At 47.1% G+C, this 19963-nt stretch overlaps 1 protein-coding gene across 16 annotated transcripts in view; it reads left to right on the forward strand.

The window, feature by feature from the left end:
• The window catches only part of KLC1 (kinesin light chain 1), a 469931-nt gene that overhangs the window by 302146 nt on the left and 147822 nt on the right, over positions 1-19963 (forward strand). For all 16 annotated transcript variants that reach the window (XM_069638172.1, XM_069638170.1, XM_069638175.1 and 13 more), the window contains 2 exons: positions 16713-16762; positions 16857-16924. In XM_069638172.1, the coding sequence (XP_069494273.1) occupies positions 16713-16762; positions 16857-16924 (118 nt within the window). The remainder of the gene's footprint in view (positions 1-16712; positions 16763-16856; positions 16925-19963) is intronic.

A 19963-nucleotide genomic window follows, 5' to 3' on the forward strand; every position in this document is an offset into this window, starting at 1 on the left:
CGCTCTGTAGTGTTTATTCAGAGAATCGGGTGTTGTCGCATGAATTCTGCACCTTCCACGTTAACCGAGATTTCAGAGAGACACTCATATGTTGGCCAAATCTATATCCCGATGACTGTTGCCTCACAATCTACATCCGTCGTTGTGCTACCCAGAATACAGAGCGGTTTCAGCTTTTCAGAGACCGGGTTAAGGAAGTGTTGCAGAAACGACACATAAACAAAGGGAACAAAAGCCTATTGCAGCTCCCATGCTATGATAGGCGAGAATGTGATTTCAAAGCTGGGGTTGCAACTGAGTTGCACATGTATAAACAATCAGGGTACATTTATGGGAAAAACATGAGGGGAGTGTCAGGCTGAGAGGTCCTGTGTCCGCGGAAGCTGCTGAACCCCCGACAATCCCCCTGAAATGTAATTCCCAGAACTAGATATTAATTCAGCTCTGCAAACTACACCCCGAAGGGAAAGGGGGAAGTGGATAACAAAACAACACCAGGCTGACTGCGTCAAGGCTAACCAAAGCTGAACCTGCAGAGGATATAAGAAAAGCAGATACAAATCCTTTTATTACTTACTAAACTTTAGAGTTGGAAAGACTTTAAATCCTTAACTAATAATTAAGAATCATACCTGGTTCTTCTCTTGAAATTTCTTAGAGAAGCTTGTAAAGAAGCTGAAAATCTCTCTTACATGAGTCTCTTGAAATTCACAGCAACTTCTTATTTTGGGCAAACCTGGAAAGTTTTGCTCTTTCTTTTTCTTTCAAACTTTTCTTTAGTGTCCAAAACCTTTTTACAATTCTATTGAGTTTGAGAATTCTTGAAGAAACACGTGCTAAACACACACGCAGATGATCTCAATGCTGAAGATTCGCACGTTGAAAACTTCCTGCGATGAAGAACACGCGCACTGTAAGAAAAGTCCACGCGCAGAAAACACGCGCTTGTAAACACACGCGAAGCAGAACTCACGCGCAAACGGATTCTAGCGCAGATAACACACGCGCTTGTAAACACACGCGCTGTTGAACTCCCGCGCCTATTCACACGCGCCTTATAACCCACGCGCAAAAGAGTTCACACGCGGTCGAGTTCACGCGTTAAAAAGCACAAGCGCTGGTAATCACACATGCAATTGAGTTCTCGCGCAGAAGCACCCGCGCTTGAAAACACACGCGCAATAGAGTTCTCACGCGGAAGCACACGCGCTTGAAAACACACGCGCAATAGGGTTCTCACGCGGCGAACAGATTCTCGCGCTAGGAAGCACACGCGCTGGAAAACACACGCACAATAGAGTTCTCACGCGGCGAACAGATTCTCGCGCTAGGAAGCACACGCGCTGAAAAACACACGCGCAGTTGAATTCTCTCGCCTGGAAGTACACGCGCTGGAAACACACGGGCAATTGACTTCTCACTCCGAAACAACGCGCTTGAAAACACATGCGCTAATTTCACTCGCACGCGCAAAGGTTCAACGATTAGTTTCCGATTACACGTAGTACTTGTTTAACAAATAGCGTTCACCCGTTAACCTCGCGCAAAACTTCAAGCGCACTCAAAAAGTTCAAAATATAAATTCAAAGATAACATTTTACGAGTTCTCACTGAAATGTCTTTAAGATAAACAGAGCGGCAGTTAAACAAAGTCACTTATCTCCAGAATGATTTCCTAAAGATCTTCAGAGTTTCCTTTCTTCAAAACGCATTCCTGACAGCTGAGAACTTCTCCTGAAACCCCCAAGAAAGTAGCCGCTCAACTGCTAGCGCCTGAAGGATAAAATCCACCAGGCCCAAGTCTTAAGCAGGAGCAGCCACTACACACGTCCTCTCAGCTGGGGTTTAGATGATGAAAGGCAAAGAGTGACAGTTTAGAATGTTCATTGTTGTTCTGCAGTGTTTTCTAACCAATCAGAGCTGTCACTGTGAAACTCCATTTTGCCTTGGGTCAGAACCAGGATTCTGAATCGGGAAGTTAAGGCCAAACCAACTACAATAGAAAACTTCCCACCCACACAAGGCTAATCTAAAAAAGAATGATAAAAGAGAAATAATGGAAAGAAACTTGAATAAGAGAAAATAGCCTGAATAGGGGAAGGAAACCTGACAGGGAGACAGACTAGCCGATCCCAATCCTTAACCGTTAACCCGGTACAGTATGGTAGCACAACACAACGTTTCAGTAGGACAGTAGTTATTCAAAAAATACAGTGTCATTGGGTCAGCTTGAATCTGGCGTTTCTTGTTTGGTTTATAGCAGCACCCTCCTCCATTCAGTATCTGTGAAAACTCTCCATGTCTGTCTCCCAGTTCCCACGCACCTTCAACTCTGTTGCAGCAAGGCTACCCAAGAACAAAGCATAAAATCAAGAAACCATATGTCCCCCTCCTGACACATCATATATGGTATCTAATATTGCATTGGTCTCAACTGCCTCTTGTGGGTCCAACCATCTCCTCCCTATCTGCCTAACCATTCCTAGGTATAACAAAAAGTGTCCCTCGTGTATGCCACATTTGCTTACTTATTGTCTGGAAATCTATTATTTTATCTTCTCATAATAAATCACCCACCGTGGCTATCCCTTAACTTTTCCATTGCCTCCTATACTGTCTCACGACACTCCGCTGTTCTCCAATAACTTCTACCAAAGGGACATGCGGGGAACAAGGATCCGAAGCTCCCAGGAGCTTCCAGGCCCTAGGCCATATGTCTCTGCCAAGTTTCAATAGTCTAGAGGGTCTTGCTAAAGCGAGTTATTTCACCCACAGTACTTCTTTAAAAAATAAATGTCTCCCTGGCATAGGTTTCAGCAACAAGGTGTCCAACAAGGCCTCGTCTCCCAGCCAGTCTGCCCTGCTAGGTAGTAGCACTCGAAGTGGGGTATTTTCATCCCTCCCTCCGCATAGTCCCTTTGCAATGTGCGCAAGGCAACCCTTTCTCTAGCCATTGTATTCAATTGTTGAAAAAAGGCTGCCTGTATATTATAAGGTATATTAATGAAATAATACAGGAGGCGGGGGAGTACATCCATCTTCAGGAGAGCTGCTATGCCTGGTACCCCAAGGGGCAGCCTTTTCCAAAACCCCATCACGTTAGCCATGCCATTCAGGGCCTTCAGCGTCTTGTCCTTGTACACGGCCACCAGTTCATGCCATAAATTGATACCCAGGTAACAAAGTGTCAGTTGCCCACTGAAGGCCAAAATGCGGTAGTTCCTCCTCGCTGAGATCTCTGAGTCCCGATAGTGGGAACAAGCAGGATTTCTCCCGGTTCACCTTAATGCTCGAGTACATCGAAAATTGGTCAATAACATCCAGCAAGTACAGTAGATTATCCACTGGCAGACTTACATATAGCAGCATGTCATCTACAGAGAAACCAGGTGTACCACCCAATCTATCTTAATTCCAGCTGCAATATACCTCCCCCAACCCCCTGAGGAACACAGCCAGTGGCTCTAGTGCCAAGATGTACATCATCAGCGACAGTGGGCAGCCCTGCTTGGTCCCCTTATGTACCTGCCATGTCTGAGAAATTTGCCTTCCCGTCCTCACTCGTGCCATGGGTGAGGTGTAGATCAATTTCACCCAACGCAAAAAGGCTTTGGCAATCTCAAATCACGCTAGGGTCGCAGGCAGCCAGTCCCAACAGACCTAGTCAAAGGCCTTCAACACATCCAATGAGGCCGCCACATAATCCTCGCAACATGTTACCAGCTTTCATCCCCACCAAGTGCACCTCCATCCTATATAACGCTATCACATCCTTTGCCACACCTAGTTAGCACTATGTATGATATGATGTAACCTCCGCAAATTCCATGTGGTGTTGCACCCCGGGACATATTCAGTTTGGTCCATATGGACCAAGCCTCCTATCACCTTCATGAGTCTATTCGTCAATACTGCGCCAGGATGTTACTATCCTGATTCACCATTGAGAGAGGCCTATTTGATCCACAACTCTGTGAGGGCTTGCCTGGCTTGAGGATAGGTACTATAGTAGCTTCCCTTAAGCTATTGACTGCAAAGACTACCAACAGTCTAGGTGCCAGTATTTCTGCGTGTGCTTTGTAGAGCTCCCCCAGGAGTCCGTCCGGGCCCGGGACCTTGGCGCTCAGTTCTCTTATCGCTTCTTTTATTTCCTCTAATGGTGCATCGAGCATGCCTCCTTATTCCACCCCCAGCCTCGGCAGGTCAATTTGGGTTGGAGCTTCATCTACATTCCTATCCATCCAGATTACCTCTTCAGCGTATAGGGATTTTTAGAATCTTGAAAATACCTCATTTGATCCTGCATTGGGTCCTGACTATATCTCCATTTTCGTCTGTGATGGCACTGATCATAGCCCTTGGTTCCTCATGCCTGCGCAGCCATGCTAGCAATCTCCCAGGCTTGTCTCCCTCTGCATGCAACCTTTGGGTATTATTGTATTTGGTTATTTATATAGCACTCTTTCCCCACGTGTGTGGTCTCAGTGTGCTTTTTCCTGGTTGGAACGCCCTCAGTGACCGTAGTCCATGGGGTGGAAAAATCTAAGAAGTTTATCTTAGGAGATGCATGTGTGCATGTTGTCGGTGAAGGACTAGGATGGCTGGCAAGGCTCGACTAGGCAGGCCAAAGAGAGGTCAGGCACGTGGGTGGGCGCCGTTGGAGGTTTGCGATAGATTGCTCTTGTTGAGAGAGTCAATGTGTGGCCAGCTGTACTGAGTTCCTTTCGGGTGGCAGTCGCTGTATGCTATTGGCAGAGGTGCTGAGGTACGTCAGGTGTATCAGTCTGGACGGCTATATGTGATGCTAGACCGGATGTGCTTAGCCATAGCAGTATTCTATCGTGTATGGATGCTAGGCCGTTTTGTGCGGCCTGTGTCCACACTGGTGGTGTGAGGTATACGTACCGTAAGCTTCGAAGTTGTTGGGGTTGTGTGTTGGGGTTGTGGCGATATTTGTCCAGTGCAGCAGAGGAAACCGGCCTAGATTTGAGAGTCCAATACCATTGGGCATAGGTTTGACAATCCAGTAGGTTTTACCATATATTAAACGGAGATGGAGGCTACCCGTAGATTTGAGAGTCCTGCATAGTGGGAGAGAGGCCTAGGTTTCACAATGCAGTAGGTTCACCTAATGCTGAACAAAGATGGAGGCTACCCCTAGATATCTGTATTTTGTATTTTATTATTATTTATATAGCACTTTAATCCAAAGCGCTTTACAGTTTAACAACCCGGAAACAAACAAACAAGGAACATAGAAGCAATAACAGTATATATGATTCAAACCAGGAAAACAGCATGGGGAACAATTTGCATTTGAGAAGGAAGAAGAAAGGAGGGGGAGGAGAAAAGGGAGAGAGCGTGGAAAATAGCGAGAGAAGTAGGGAGGATGGAGATCATGGGGAGACGGGGAAGAAAGAGGAGCAAGGAAGAGGGTATTTGGAGGAGAGAGAAAAGGTGAAAGGAAGGGGAGGGAAAGGGAAGGAGTGCTTTCAGGGAGGAACGGAAGGAAGAATAAGAATAAGTGGAAGTGGAGCGGATAGTGAGGGGAAGGGAGTTCCAATGAAGGGGGGCAAGGAGCTGAAAGGAGCGGAAACAAGAAGAGGCACAAGGAGGAGGGCGGACAGACGGAGGGGTATAGAATGAGAGAAGAGAGGAGAGGTAAGGAGGGGCAAGGTCATGAAGAGATTTAAAGACAAGACAAAGAAAGTGAAATTTAAGTTGGGAATGGAAAGGAAGCCAGCCTAGGTTGGAAAGTGAATTGGAGATGGAGTCATGGGGAGAGAGAAGACGGAGGGTACGGATGGCAGAGTAGTAGATGGATCTAAGGGGGGCAAGATGAGAGGTAGGGAGACCCGAAAAAGAGAAAAGAGCAGTAGAAAAGGCGAGAAAAGATAAGGGAGTAGATTAAGAGCTTAGTAGCATGGAAAGTGAGAGAAGAATGGACTTTACGGATATTGAGAATCCTGTATAGTGGGAGAGAGGCCTAGGTTTCACAATGCCGTATTTTTCACCATATACTAGACAGAGATGGAGGCTACCCCTAGATGTGAGAGTCCTGTATAGTGGGAGAGCGGCTGTCAGACTTGCTGTGTCGTGAAGAGTAATAGGGCCTCTGTCCCCAAGTTCCCCACAGAGAGGTAACAGAATACTCTCTGTGCGAGCCTTGAAGCCACAGGTGTTGGTGTTGTTCAACAGGAACCAGGCACAACCGCAGACCCCAAGGCTGTGGGAAGGAAGCCAAGTATTAACACAAACAGTTACAGTATAAGTATGAAAACAGGCACACTCTAAATACCCAAAGATCTTACCTAAACCCGATAAGGGATTGGCTGGGATCGGGAGTGGTGGTGCAAGGGTGCGCGCAGACAGTCCCTGAAGCCTGGTAGTGCTGGCTGTCAACACCTGGATGTCTCGTGGCACTTGGTATGAAACGATGCTTGAGCGTGACTTTAACAGATGGGGCGAGGCGAAGGCAAATCCAATATGCAGTCCGAGGTTCGATTCCGAGTGTTCATGAAAGGCAAACAAAGCAAGAGGAAGATCCAAAGGCAGTCCAAAGTTTGTAATCCAAAGGTCAGTATTCCGTGTATCCGTGCCGAACAAGTAGTGGTGCCAAAGGTTGAATGAGGAAGCAGTCCGTGAGCCGAGGTCGAGTACCGTGAAACTTGAATCCTGAGACGAGACGCTGAACAGTGTTACGGGAAACAGCTGTGAAGCAACGAGCTATTCGAATAACCCGGCTTTATGTGTGGCTGCCGATCACGTGAGCGGATGACAAGTCACGTGATCGGGAAAGCGTCCCGTAACCAGGAAGCGAACGCGGTCAGCAGCGTCTGCCTGCTCGAAACCTCCAAGGAAGCTGCCAATGGAAGCGAGGAACGTAGTGAAGGCGGGCGCCACCCCGGCCTTGCAACAAGGAACGCCCACGCTTCCCTCGCACCACAGGTAGCCTAGAACCCTGAACTAATTGTGACTTTGGAAACTATTACTGGTCGAGGAGGGATTGTGAGTGTGAGAGGTGATTTTACTCCTGGTATTGGGTTGTGTGACCTGTTTGGAATTGCTATCACGCATGACAGAGCCCCTCCCTAATGGCCCACGACCACAGGGGCAAGAGGGATGTGACAAGTGAAAACGGGAGACAAGGCATGGGGCATGGACATCAGCCTCAGAAACCCAATCTCCTCTGGACATATCTCCTCTGGGACATAACCAACCCAATCCACCAAGTACTGGAGACCACCCCTGACCACACGAGAACCCAAAATGTCAGCTACCTCAAACTCCTCAGAACCACCCACAGAAACAGGACCAGGGGAACCTCTAAGACGGGTAGGAGCGGGACATGGTTTCAAGAGGGAAGTATGAAAAACGGGGTGTATGTGCCAAGAGACGGGGACTGCCAGGCGGAAAGCCACCGTGTTGACCACCTTGCTGACCCTATAGGGACCCACGAAGCGGGGCAGCAATTTTCGACACCCAGGCAATCGGTGATGTCGAGACGAAAGCCAAACCCTATCACCCACAGCGTAGGAAGGGCCCTCCACCCTCCGAGTGTCAGCCGCAGACTTAGCGGACACCTGAGACTCTCAAAGATGTGCAAGCGTCTGAGCATGGATGGCCACTAAGTCACGAACACAAGCCACAGCAGCGGGATTGGCAGAGCAAGAATAATCGGGGATGGGGAGAGTACGGGGGTGCTGACCGTACAGGACGTAAAAAGGAGAGGAGCCAGTAGATGAGTGTGGAGCATTGTTATATGTTAACTCCGCTAGGTGTAAGACATTGTACCATGATTGTTGATGTTGTAAAATGAGAGAGCGTAAATATTGTTCCATGGACTGATTCACCCTCTCGGTTTGGCCATCCGTCTCCGGATGATATGCGGTCGAAAATCGGGAATCAATCCCCAGGAGACCGGTAAGTGCCCGCCAGAACCGAGAGGTGAACTGAGGCCCTCTGTCCGAGATGATCACAGTGGGCAACCCAAAAAGACAAAAGACAGACTTGAAAAAGAGGTTAGCCAATACGGGAGCCGAGGGAATGCCAGAACAGGGGACAAAGCGAGCCAATTTGGAGAATGAATCCACCACTACCCATATTGTATTGAACCCCTGGATTCGAGGAAGGTCTGTTACAAAGTCCATTGTAATCGTGTGCCAAGGTCTAGGGGGTACAGGCAATGGGCGTAACAACCCGACCGGGCGACCGTGGCGATGCTTACACTGGGCACAGATTGCACACGTGTTAACATAACATTCCACGTCCCGTTTCATGGACGCCCACCAACACCATTGCTTAAGGAGTGCCAGCGTCCGTTTCTGGCCAGGGTGACCATTAATGGCGCTGTCGTGGGACCACTCCAGAGCGAGGTTGCGGGTGTCCGTTGTGGGCAACAGTAGTTTGTGCTGAATAAAGGGCAAGCCCTCATGAATCACTGGATCCCATTTGGAGACTTGCTCGGGGTGTTGTGATACCCAAGTGCGGATGGAGGAGAGAAGGGAAACTGGTGGTGTACATAGACATATGACATGTTGCTCTAACAAAGTCTCGGGAAACACAGGTAAGGAAACCCCGCCAGGAGAACGAGAGAGAGCATCCGCCTTCCCATGGGACAGGCCCGATCGATGTCTGATCAGGAGGTCATAGGCCGTAAAGAATAAATGCCACCGCACCTGACGACTATTGAGGCACTTGAGCGAAGCCAAGTCCTGGAGGTTCCTATGATCTGTGAACACCGTGACTTGATGTTTTGCTCCCAATAAATGATGCTGCCAGACTTGAAAGGCGTCTTTGATGGCCAACAGTTCCTTCTCGGTCACAGTGTAGTGGCTTTCCGCAGGGGAGAAATTCCGAGAATGACAAGCCACCGGATGGAGTTGACCAGAAGAAGGACAATGTTGGGACAACACGGCGCCCAGGGCAAACGAAGACGCATCTGCCTCCACAACGAAAGGAAGTTCCGATTCTGGAGGCTTCAGAACGGGGGCAGTAGTAAATGCTGATTTCAATGCATCAAAAGCTGCTTGATGGTCCGCCAACCTCAAAAAGGGTACACTAGGGCTAGTCAAGGCTGTAAGTGGTGCTACAAGTGTAGAAAATCCTGAATAAACCGTCGATAGAAGTTCGAGAAACCCAGGAATGACGGTAGAGCCTTAAGGGTCCTGGGTCTTGGCCACTCTAACACAGTTTGAACTTTGGACTGGTTCATGGCTAGCCCCCCTGGAGTGATAAAGAATCCTAGAAATTCCTCGTTGTCAGTATGGAATTGACACTTCTCGGGCTTAGCAAAAAGAGAGAAACGGCGAAGGCGAGACAATACCTCGCGAACATGTCACATGCTCCTTCATAGAATGAGAAAAAATGAGAATGTCGTCGAGGTAGACTGCGACACAGACATCTAGTAGGTCATTAAAAACCTCATTCATAAAGCGCTGGAATGTGGCAGGGGCGTTGCACAGCCCGAATGGCATGACCACATATTCAAACAGGCCGTATCGTGAACAGAAGGCCGTTTTCCATTCGTCCCCGGGGTGAATCCTGATCAGATTATATGCACCCCGTAGATCATGCTTGGTAAATACCGTAGCATGGCTTAGACAATCCAATAACGGAGTGATCAATGGTATTGGGTACCGATTCTTTATGGTGATGGAGTTTAAGTGGCGGTAATCCACACAAGGGCGCAAGTCGCCTTCTCTTTTGGGAACAAAGAAAATGGGACTCGCCGCCGGGGAAGTGGAAGGGCGAATGTGACCGATCTTCAGGGCCTTATGAATATATTCCTTTAGAGCATTCTCTTCTGAGGGGGACAAAGAGTAGATACGACCTGAGGGAATAACGGAATCGGGGACTAAATCAATAGGACAGTCATAGGGCCGATGTGGGGGAAGAACTTCGGAAGATCCCTGGTCAAAGACGGACTGAAAGTCCTGGTATTCAACAGGAACACCAGTTGGAACTGCCCCCACTAAGTGTGAATCGGTGGGGGGGTGGGGCATCATCACTCAGGGTCAGTTGAGCGATGGTCCCCCAAAGCCATCGGTGGAGATTCAATCCCCTCATGTGCGGTGAGGCAATAATTCTGACACAACTCTGACTCGAAATGGACTTGCCCTGTCTTCCAGTTAATCAAGGGGTTGTGTTCTTTCAGCCATGGAATGCCTAATATCAAACCAAACTGTGGCATTGCAATTAGATCAAACATGATTGTTTCCTGGTGGATGTTGTGTATGTGTAACGTGAGTGGAGCTGTCTGTTGGCTGATTGGGCCAGAAATCAGTGCAGTGCCATCTACTGCCAGCACGGGTTCAGGAAGATATTTGTTGACCAGGGGCAGATTCAGAGACTCGGCTAGCTTGATATCCACATAATTGCCCGTGGCACCTGAATCTATTATGATGGATACTGAGTGGACAATGCCCGGTGTGGTTGTTAATGTAGCCTGTACAACCACTGGTCTGACACGACCAAAGGCAGGTACGGTTTCCGAGAGTGCAGGAGAAATGCTCGACCTAGCCCTCGGATCTAGGTTCCAGCAATCTGAAAACTGGGTTTTTTAGCTTCGGACGTCGTGGACAGGTTTTTACAAAATGTCCATTTAATCCACAGTAATAGCATGCATTGTCAGTTCTTCGTCGCTCCCTTTCTAATGGTGAAATTGGGCTCCGAATACCCCCTATCTGCATAGGCTCCCCACCTGTTTCTGGAGAAGGGGACACAGGAACCGTGTTAGAAAGCCCAGTCTCAGATTGACGTTCAGAACGTCTTGCATCAATCTGTAGGGCGAGGTCTACTAGCTCAGTATGTTGAGTGGGTAAAGAGGGAACAACCGCCATAGCATCCTTCATAGAATTACTTAAACCCCTGTAGAACACCACTGCCTTCTTTGTATCGGGCCATGAGGTTTCAACAGCCAACTGATTGAATTTGGTGATGTACTCAATTAATGTACCGTTCTAGGTCTAGTAACTCGAGATCCCGAGACTGGGCCTTATGTCGTGTGTCAAATACATGAGACATTTCAGTCACGAGCAACTCGAAATCATAAAGGGCCGGACTGTTGGTTTCGAGTAGTGGGTTGGCCCATGCTGCAGCAGTGCCAGCTAAATGAGACAGGGTGAATGCAGCCTTGGTGGTGGAATCGGGAAAGGCCTGTGGTCTACAGAGGAAATGTAACTTACATTGATTTAGAAACGTGCGAAACCTCCTGGGGTCTCCATGAAATCTCTCCGGGGCTGCTAGTGGAAAAGGAGTGGGCATGATTACGGGCACCTGTGGTGAAGCGGCTGGGGCTACAGGTTGAATCACTGGGATTTGGGCCACGGCATCCCCAAACTCTGCATCAGCGAGTAGTGGGTGCTGACCACTTTGGATGGAATCTAGGCGCTGGTGTATAACCGTATTAGCGGCCGCCATGGCTGCTCTTAATACTGTAATTGCTTGTACCAACGCAGCCACGGGGTCGTCGGCTGCAGCCTCTAGACTCATCACGAACACACTGGCTTCACCGTCTGTCAGACTTGCTGTGTCGTGAAGAGTAATAGGGCCTCTGTCCCCAAGTTCCCCACAGAGAGGTAACAGAATACTCTCTGTGCGAGCCTTGAAGCCACAGGTGTTGGTGTTGTTCAACAGGAACCAGGCACAACCGCAGACCCAAAGGCTTTGGGAAGGAAGCCAAGTATTAACACAAACAGTTACAGTATAAGTATGAAAACAGGCACACTCTAAATACCCAAAGATCTTACCTAAACCCGATAAGGGATTGGCTGGGATCGGGAGTGGTGGTGCAAGGGTGCGCGCAGACAGTCCCTGAAGCCTGGTAGTGCTGGCTGTCAACACCTGGATGTCTCGTGGCACTTGGTATGAAACGATGCTTGAGCGTGACTTTAACAGATGGGGCGAGGCGAAGGCAAATCCAATATGCAGTCCGAGGTTCGATTCCGAGTGTTCATGAAAGGCAAACAAAGCAAGAGGAAGATCCAAAGGCAGTCCAAAGTTCGTAATCCAAAGGTCAGTATTCCGTGTATCCGTGCCGAACAAGTAGTGGTGCCAAAGGTTGAATGAGGAAGCAGTCCGTGATCCGTGAGCCGAGGTCAAGTACCGTGAAACTTGAATCCTGAGACGAGACGCTGAACAGTGTTACGGGAAACAGCTGTGAAGCAACAAGCTATTCGAATAACCCGGCTTGTTGTGTGGCTGCCGATCATGTGAGCGGATGACAAGTCACGTGATCGGGAAAGCGTCCCGTAACCAGGAAGCGAACGCGGTCAGCAGCGTCTGCCTGCTCGCAACCTCCAAGGAAGCTGCCAATGGAAGCGAGGAACGTAGTGAAGGCGAGAGCCACCCCGGCCTTGCAACAAGGACCGCCCACGCTTCCCTCGCACCACAGGTAGCCTAGAACCCTGAACTAATTGTGACTTTGGAAACTTAGCGCTATTACTGGTCGAGGAGGTATCGTGAGTGTGAGAGGTGATTTTACTCCTGGTATTGGGTTGTGTGACCTGTTTGGAATTCCTATCGCTTATGACAGCGGCCTAGTTTTCACAATGCAGTATTTTCACCATATGCTGATCAGAGATGGAGGCTATGCCTAGATGTGAGAGTCCTGTATAGTGGGAGAGCGGCCTAGGTTTCACAATGCAGTATTTTCACCATATACTTAACCGAGATGGAGGCAATTGAACAGTTGTCTGGGGTACGATGCAGTCAAGTAATCACAATGCTGAACAGTGTGGTGCAGGCTAACATTTACAGTACCATAACAGTGTGGAGCATTCTAGATCTAAATCTGGTCAGTCTGAACAATTCTCTGGGGTAAGCCGCAGGCTGGCAATCGCCATACTATCGCAATGTAGGTGTGTTTGCTAAGTGGTACGAGTTCCAGGGTAGAGTGAATGCTCTATCCTTCATCCTGACCACTCCTACATTGATTGTAGCTGCTGGTTGATGGCTGACCACTGGTTTCCCCTGCTGATACCTGCAGACACGGTTTGGAGCTGCCAAGGTAGGAGCCGCCCTTTGGCTTGGGGCCCTTAGCCGAAGGGGCTGTCAGGCAGAGAACTGCCCCGGGAAGGTCGGTTAAGACCATCAATAGCACCAATCAAGGGGCGGGGGTGGGCTGGGAGGCGGGAGGAGGGATAAGGAAGCGGGTAAGGATCGGGGGGGGAAGAGGACTGTGAGCAGGTCTGGGGGCCCGAATATGAATGCAAAAATGTCGCTAACCAGGGCCCAGGAGGGTCCGGAGGGGGAACACTCAACTGCATCTCCAAATCAAATCTTCCCAGCCCGTCCCATTTCCCCATGCACTTTTGCCTCAGTCCCATCAGCTTCCCTGACTCCACAAGTGGTCCTAACATCGTAGCTTCCACCTTTGCTATATCATTTTCGTTTGTCTTCTAGGGCTTGCAGTATTTCTTTCCTGAGACCTCCCATTTTTCCTATCGCTCCCCCCGGCATGACTACTTTAAATGCATCCCAGAGAGTGCTTGTTTTTGCCACGCTATCTGTATTGTCGACGTAATCCTCTATCTGCTTTTGCAAGTACTCATTGAAAACCTCATCTTGTAGGGCTTCCGACCTTAGCCGCCAGGTAGGTATCCAGGGTCTCAGGGTGGTGCCCTGCCATTTTGTTATTAACTGGGCATGGTCGGAGAGCACCCTGGCCTTGTACTCTATATGTACGAATTCTCCCAGAATTTCCCTCCCCGTGACGATGTAATCTAGCCTAGTGTATACAGCGTGAGGGGCCGAAAAAATTAGAATAACCTTGTGTTTCACAGTATGTCTCCCTCCAAATATCCACCAATCTTAAGTCCCACAAAAGGGAGCCCAGCGCTCTAGCCGGCGGCGCAGGCTTCTTATGTTTTTTATCTGACCCATCCAGGCCCGTATTGAGGGTACAATTAAAGTCACCATCCCAAACCCATGCAGATTCCCTATATGCCTATAGGTTTGAGTATAACGACTTAAAAAACACAGTGGCATCATGGTTCGGGGCATATGTGTTAACAAACCGTCTTCCCTGTTTTCCCACAGTCCGTGCTCCACGATCATTCTGTCCTCATCATCGCTCTTGAACTCCAGTAGCTGGAAAGGAGCAGCCGGAGCAATCCAAATAAGGACACTTCTGGTATATGCAGAATAAGGCGAGCCATACATCTTGCCTCCCCATTTCCTGGCCATAGTGGCTTGTCTGTCTGCTGTGAGGTGTTCCTCTTTTAGCATTGCCACCTCAATGCCCCTCCTGACCAAGTAGGTGTGTATTTGCAGTCTTTTCACGCAATTATTAAGACCTCTTACATTCCAGGTGATTATGCCCACGCCACTATTCCTTGACATAGGTGTGCATATCCGGGCCTTCTGTTTCCCACTGCCCCATCAATCTGCCTAGTGGCTTTACTCTCTGTGTTCGCCCCCGCACCAGCTAAGGCCATACTGCCCTCCAGCATTCATCTGCAAAGGTGAGCCAATAATTGTGTCACCCCACCCAGGGGGCCAGAAATTCATCAATGACCACAGGGCTTAGCCCCTATTGCCCCACAATGGACACCAGCTCCGGCTGCCGGTCCCTTCTCAGCCAGGCGCACTGCAAGGCGCGCCCATCCGCTCTTGACACCCAGTCAGATCACTTTTCAATCGCCAGGCAGCTGCTTCTTCCCGCCGCCACAGTCACGGCTGCCATTTTCAGTGCTGCTTCTCTTTGCTTGAGGCGGCTTTCGTGCTCCGTATCACCCGATTCCCAGCTCTGCCGCCTCATATGCCGCACCTAGCTCGCTCATCTGCAGCTCACAGCAATTCCAAGACAAATTGATTGTATCTGACAGCATTCTAGCCCATTAACAAAAGGATCAAGCAGCAGCTCTGAACTAAAGCAGCCTCACTGCATGGCTGCTGGCCACATCTCCCCCACCCTCACCATAGATCTTAAACCTTGGAGCCGCATTTACAGAAACGTAAGGCACATCAGCCCCAAGCCGGTCTTTGCCGGTCTATAAGAGACTGTGGCAAACTTTCATCAGGTACTGTTTCTAATCTTGTGTGTGTATGATTTAGTGTCTGCTACTATTCTGTGTGACCAACTTATAGCAGTCTCCTTCAGCATATTTACTTTGTGTACGAGTGTTACACTGTACGTGTCTGCATAGTTAGTGTGGCAGCGAGATAAACCTTAGATCTTAAACCTCAGTTAGCATAGACTCAGTTATCATTATAAAGGCAGTAAAGTATCTGAGGAGTTTATTAAAAAAAAATGTAAGTACTCCGTTTTCCCCCACACCACATCCAGTGAGATCTACTCTTTTGAGAGAAAGAAATAAGTCTGCACACAGGGTCTCATTCTGACTTCCTTTTCCAACTGTGATGGTTCTGTCCAAGCTTTCAATGTTTGGTTGGGGAGCCACCTTTCAGGACCATCTTGTACAGGACCTTTGGTAACCTCAGGAGTTGGGGCTAGGGATGAAAGAGCTGAAGGTTATTTTGCTGAAAGCCGTTTGTCCCTGCTCACATTACAGAGCGTTGGTGCACTGCACATGAACAACAGCACAGCCTTTTTTATATACTCGAGCAGGGTAGGGGGCACACCAACCTTTCCCACAGGTTCTTGTTTTGGAAATGGACTTGATTCTTAGCTGGAGCCACCTTCATCAAGCTGCTCACCAATCGGATGTTAAAAATGGAGAATCTGACTTCCTTTGAATAATTCATAATCAGAGCCACGGATGGGAACTCAGTCATAGCAAAACTCCTCTGTACTTGGGTTTCCCTCAGATGGCTCGATTTGCCACTACACTCAACACAAAATACCATCAATATGCCCCCCTACTCGAGTTACCATCAAGTTCCCAGCCAAGTTTAGAGTCTCCGAACTGCAACCTTATGATCACCGCAGAGGTTCTGGTTCTTGGACCTTATTCGCCTAGATCATCTTCCTACAGGTTCTTACCTCTCAGTCCGGATCTTCTCATGGAGCAGAGGGAGGAAAACTCTGTAAATGAACTGCAGTTGCTTTTTGCTGGAAACCATATTCTGACTTTGACAAGGACAAGGGGATGTTCCGAACCCATCCGTAATTTTTAGCAAAAGTGTGATCAGACTTCAACTTAAAAGCTTTGTCTTGTGCGGGCAGACCTTTGTGTGGGCAGGTGGATCCTTACTTTGATGCTTACTTATAAGCATCATGTAAAATCTGGTCACACATGGTTTGCATTCAACTAGGGTTCAATTTTCATTAGCAACATGTAGCCTATGTCTGTTCACAGCATCCCTGGATTATCTCTGTTGATAATCAAGTGGACATGGTAACATAAATGCGAAGAACATTTTGGAAAGTTGATGGAATTATTTCTGTTGAGGAGAACATGCAGCGCTTCATTCAATACTCTTAATTGACTTAATCTGGGCATTCGTTCTTTTTTCGAAAAGGTATTGGGATCTTCTTTGACTGTGATGGCTAAGTGGATAGTAACCCAGTTTGGGGCGTGCACATTTATTTATGTACTTATTTATGAGAAATGTCCCCGCAATGCTCCCTTTCCCGTGGTGTAGAAAGTTTCAGTTCTTTTGGGGCTTTTCTGTTCTAATTTCATTGCCCCCCATAGCAACATCTGTAGAAAAAGGAAGTGGCGTGATTCAGGATTTTGTTGGCTGCTGCATAGCATACTTTCAGAGGCTTTTATTTTGAAAGATGCTTCCTTTTGTTTTTCCGCTAGATGAAAACAAACCCATTTGGATGCATGCTGAAGAGCGAGAAGAATGCAAAGTAAGCATTCAGTTTTCCTACAAACCTTCTTCGATGTTTGCAGTATGTCACAAGAGTATAAAAGTAAATCCATAACATTCTTTCATTTCTTTAGGGGAAGCAGAAAGACGGCACAGCATTTGGGGAGTATGGCGGCTGGTACAAAGCTTGCAAAGTTGATAGGTGAGTAGGTTTATCTCATAGTATTTTTTTTATTTCACTTAAGGAAGACATTTAACTGTATGAGAGGCCCCAGTGAAGTGTTTTACTGAAGCCCCCTCGAAAGCCTTTCATGTGTGGAAACATGAACATAATCCAAATCTTCTAGCAATTTATAAGAGCACAGTTAGAGTGTACACAAATGCTATTCTCTTTGCCAAAAGAGACTTTCATAACAATCGCATCAGTAATGCTAAATCAGACACTAAAGAAATATTCAAAATACTAAAAGAACAGGAAATAACTCCAGACCCATTAGGTCCTTTAGTAAAAAATGACAGTGGTGTCAACGTATCCAGGATGGACTCCAAAATAAGTTGAACAACATCCGATCGGCAATGCTTGATAAAAAAAAAGCCGCCTTCCGTACTTTTGGACAATTACTCAACTAAAGTCTTTAATAGGGACCCAGACGTCCCACAATTTAATTTTCATTCAATAAGTGAATCTGATCTAGCAAAAATGATTGAACAGATGAAACCATCGTACTGTAGAGGAGACGCATGTGCATCTATGATGGTTAAAACCTGTGCCCCAAGTATTATCAAAGCAGTCTGCATGTTTGTAAATGCCTCCTTGATGGAGGACAAGGTACTGATTTGTTTCAAAACAAACCATGGTCACTCCGATCATTAAGAAACCGGCACTAGCCAGGGATAACCCTTTGAATTTCCGGCGCATTTCAAACACCCTTTTTTTATTGAAAATACTCGATTGTGTTGCATATGACCAAATTGCTGAGCACTTGAACCAATTCTCTATTCTGCACTCCCATCAGTCGGGATTCAGAAAATTATTTGGTACAGACATCTCTCCTGGAGTTGAAATCAAAACTTTTAACCTATATGGATAAGAGCAGGCTATCTCTGGTCATCTCATTAGACCAATCGGCGGCCTTCGATTTAATTGAACATTCTATGCTCAATACTAGGTTGAAAGAAGTCGGCAATTTCTCTGATTCTGCGGCCTCGTGGAGCCTCCTTTGTTGAACACAGACATTGTAGAGTCTATTCGGACATAGCCAAAGCTTCACCAGTTCCAGTCCTTTATGGCGTCCCACAAGGGCCCAGTACATCTCCATGTTTATACAATCTATTCATGGCTCCTTTCTTCTTTATGTTAGAGGAGGAGGGTGTGATATTCTCAAATTATGCAGATGACACCCAGTGCGTAGTTCCTTTGACGGGATTCCATGATCAGGATGGGCTCGAAGTCAATAGCATCTTTAGTCTTATTGAGAAATGGATGCTGGACAACTATCTTGCCCTTAATAGGAGTAAGACAGAGTTAATGATTGTGGGCAGCTCACACGCCTTGCACAATCTGAACCAGTCCTACAGCTCTTTCAAGTGAGGAGACAGTAATATAGCTCCACTCCCAAAAACTAAAATACTGGGAGTAACTCTCGACCAGACACTTAATATGAGAGCTCAACTTCGGTTGTTTCATCAGCGGTCTATTATGTTAAGTTACTGTCACATATGAGACCGCTTATTTCACAAAAAAGCGCTGAAACCATTGCGAGAGCAATTGTCGGAGCAAAGATGGACTACTGTTGTAGTTTACTACTGGGTACTTGTACTCTGGACCTAAAAAGGCTCCAGATTGAACTGGGCTGTGAGAGTTGTGTTGGGGCTCTCTAGGCGAGATCATGTATCGGAGGCCAGGCGCTCCCTTCATTGGTTGCCTATAGAATCAAGGATCAAGTTTAGGACTCTGGTCATTACTTTTAAGTGTAGGATGCAAAAGATGCCATCCTACCTGCAGCTCCACATCAAGGAGAAAGTTAATTCCAGAACCCTGAGATCTGGGTCACAAAATCTACTAGTGCCATCCAGACCTAGAACATCCAAAGCTGAGAATGGTGCGTTCGCATTTAAAGCGCCCATTTTGTGGAACCAATTGCCAGGATACATGCGCAACCACAAATCGCTAGTAAACTTTAAGAAAGATTTGAAAACCCTACTCTTTACTTGATAAGTATTATCTGGTAGTGATTCAGAACGCATAGGCATCAAGTAGTTATCTTTACGTCTCACTTGTCTCAGATTCTCCAGGTCCTTGAGTCTCCACTTATATGTTACTTTGTCCGCGCCTTCATGCCTGCGGGGCTATAGTGCGCATTATAAATGCCATGTAATGTAATGTAATGAAGCATTAAGCGCATCTAAACTGCACTTACTATAGAATATTGTAAGAAATTCCTATTTACGATAATAAACTTTGTAATAAACCATTTAGCACCGAAACGCATGCACACTCCAGCACAAATGAAGTAAAGGGGCAAGAAACTGTCCACCTCTTAGGATCATAGACACATATACGCTGTAGCAGGTTGTAAAATTGAGTCCATAAACCTTTTCTTTTTCCTACATTCAAAAGATATTTGAAATATAACATTATTACTGAGAAGGTGTTTCTTAAATACTGTTGAGCCACAGGCATTAGACGCTGCCTTTTGTGTGAAAACCTGATTGATGACTTGTAGCGAAGAGAAGCTTACAAAGTATAAGGCAGCTACGTGTAAAAGTGTTGTACAAAGTGCAAACACGCAAAAACATTCTTAGATGCAATTTTTCTGAAACAAATCGTTTTTGTTTTTTTTACACTAATAATATAAATTACAAGTAGTTTGTTATATAACTTTGCAAAGTAAAACCTGTTAAAAATAAAATGACAAGTTATTATTATTATTTGTACACAAAGTACAAAATTGGACAAAATGTGGTCATGTAAAAAAGGAACATATGGTTTGACAATGTGGGCATGCCGATTTTACCATGCAGCGCTCTAAGCCCATCACCTCTGGCTCCCTTTTAGTCACACTACCATCTTATCCTTGGGTGATCAAGAAACATCCACATCTGTCACCAAGGCCTCCCATGCATACATTAACTTGTCAATGACAGGAGGCCAGTTGCAATTTAGGTTCTGGAGAGAATGCAGGTTCTGGGCAAGGGCGCCGCTAGGCACACGTCTAATGAGTAATCTGGCTCTGTCATG

The sequence above is a fragment of the Ambystoma mexicanum genome, chromosome 14, assembly GCF_040938575.1.
Source record: "Ambystoma mexicanum isolate Mex_15411 chromosome 14, UKY_AmexF1_1, whole genome shotgun sequence".
In the NCBI taxonomy this organism is placed as follows: Eukaryota; Metazoa; Chordata; class Amphibia; order Caudata; family Ambystomatidae; genus Ambystoma; species Ambystoma mexicanum.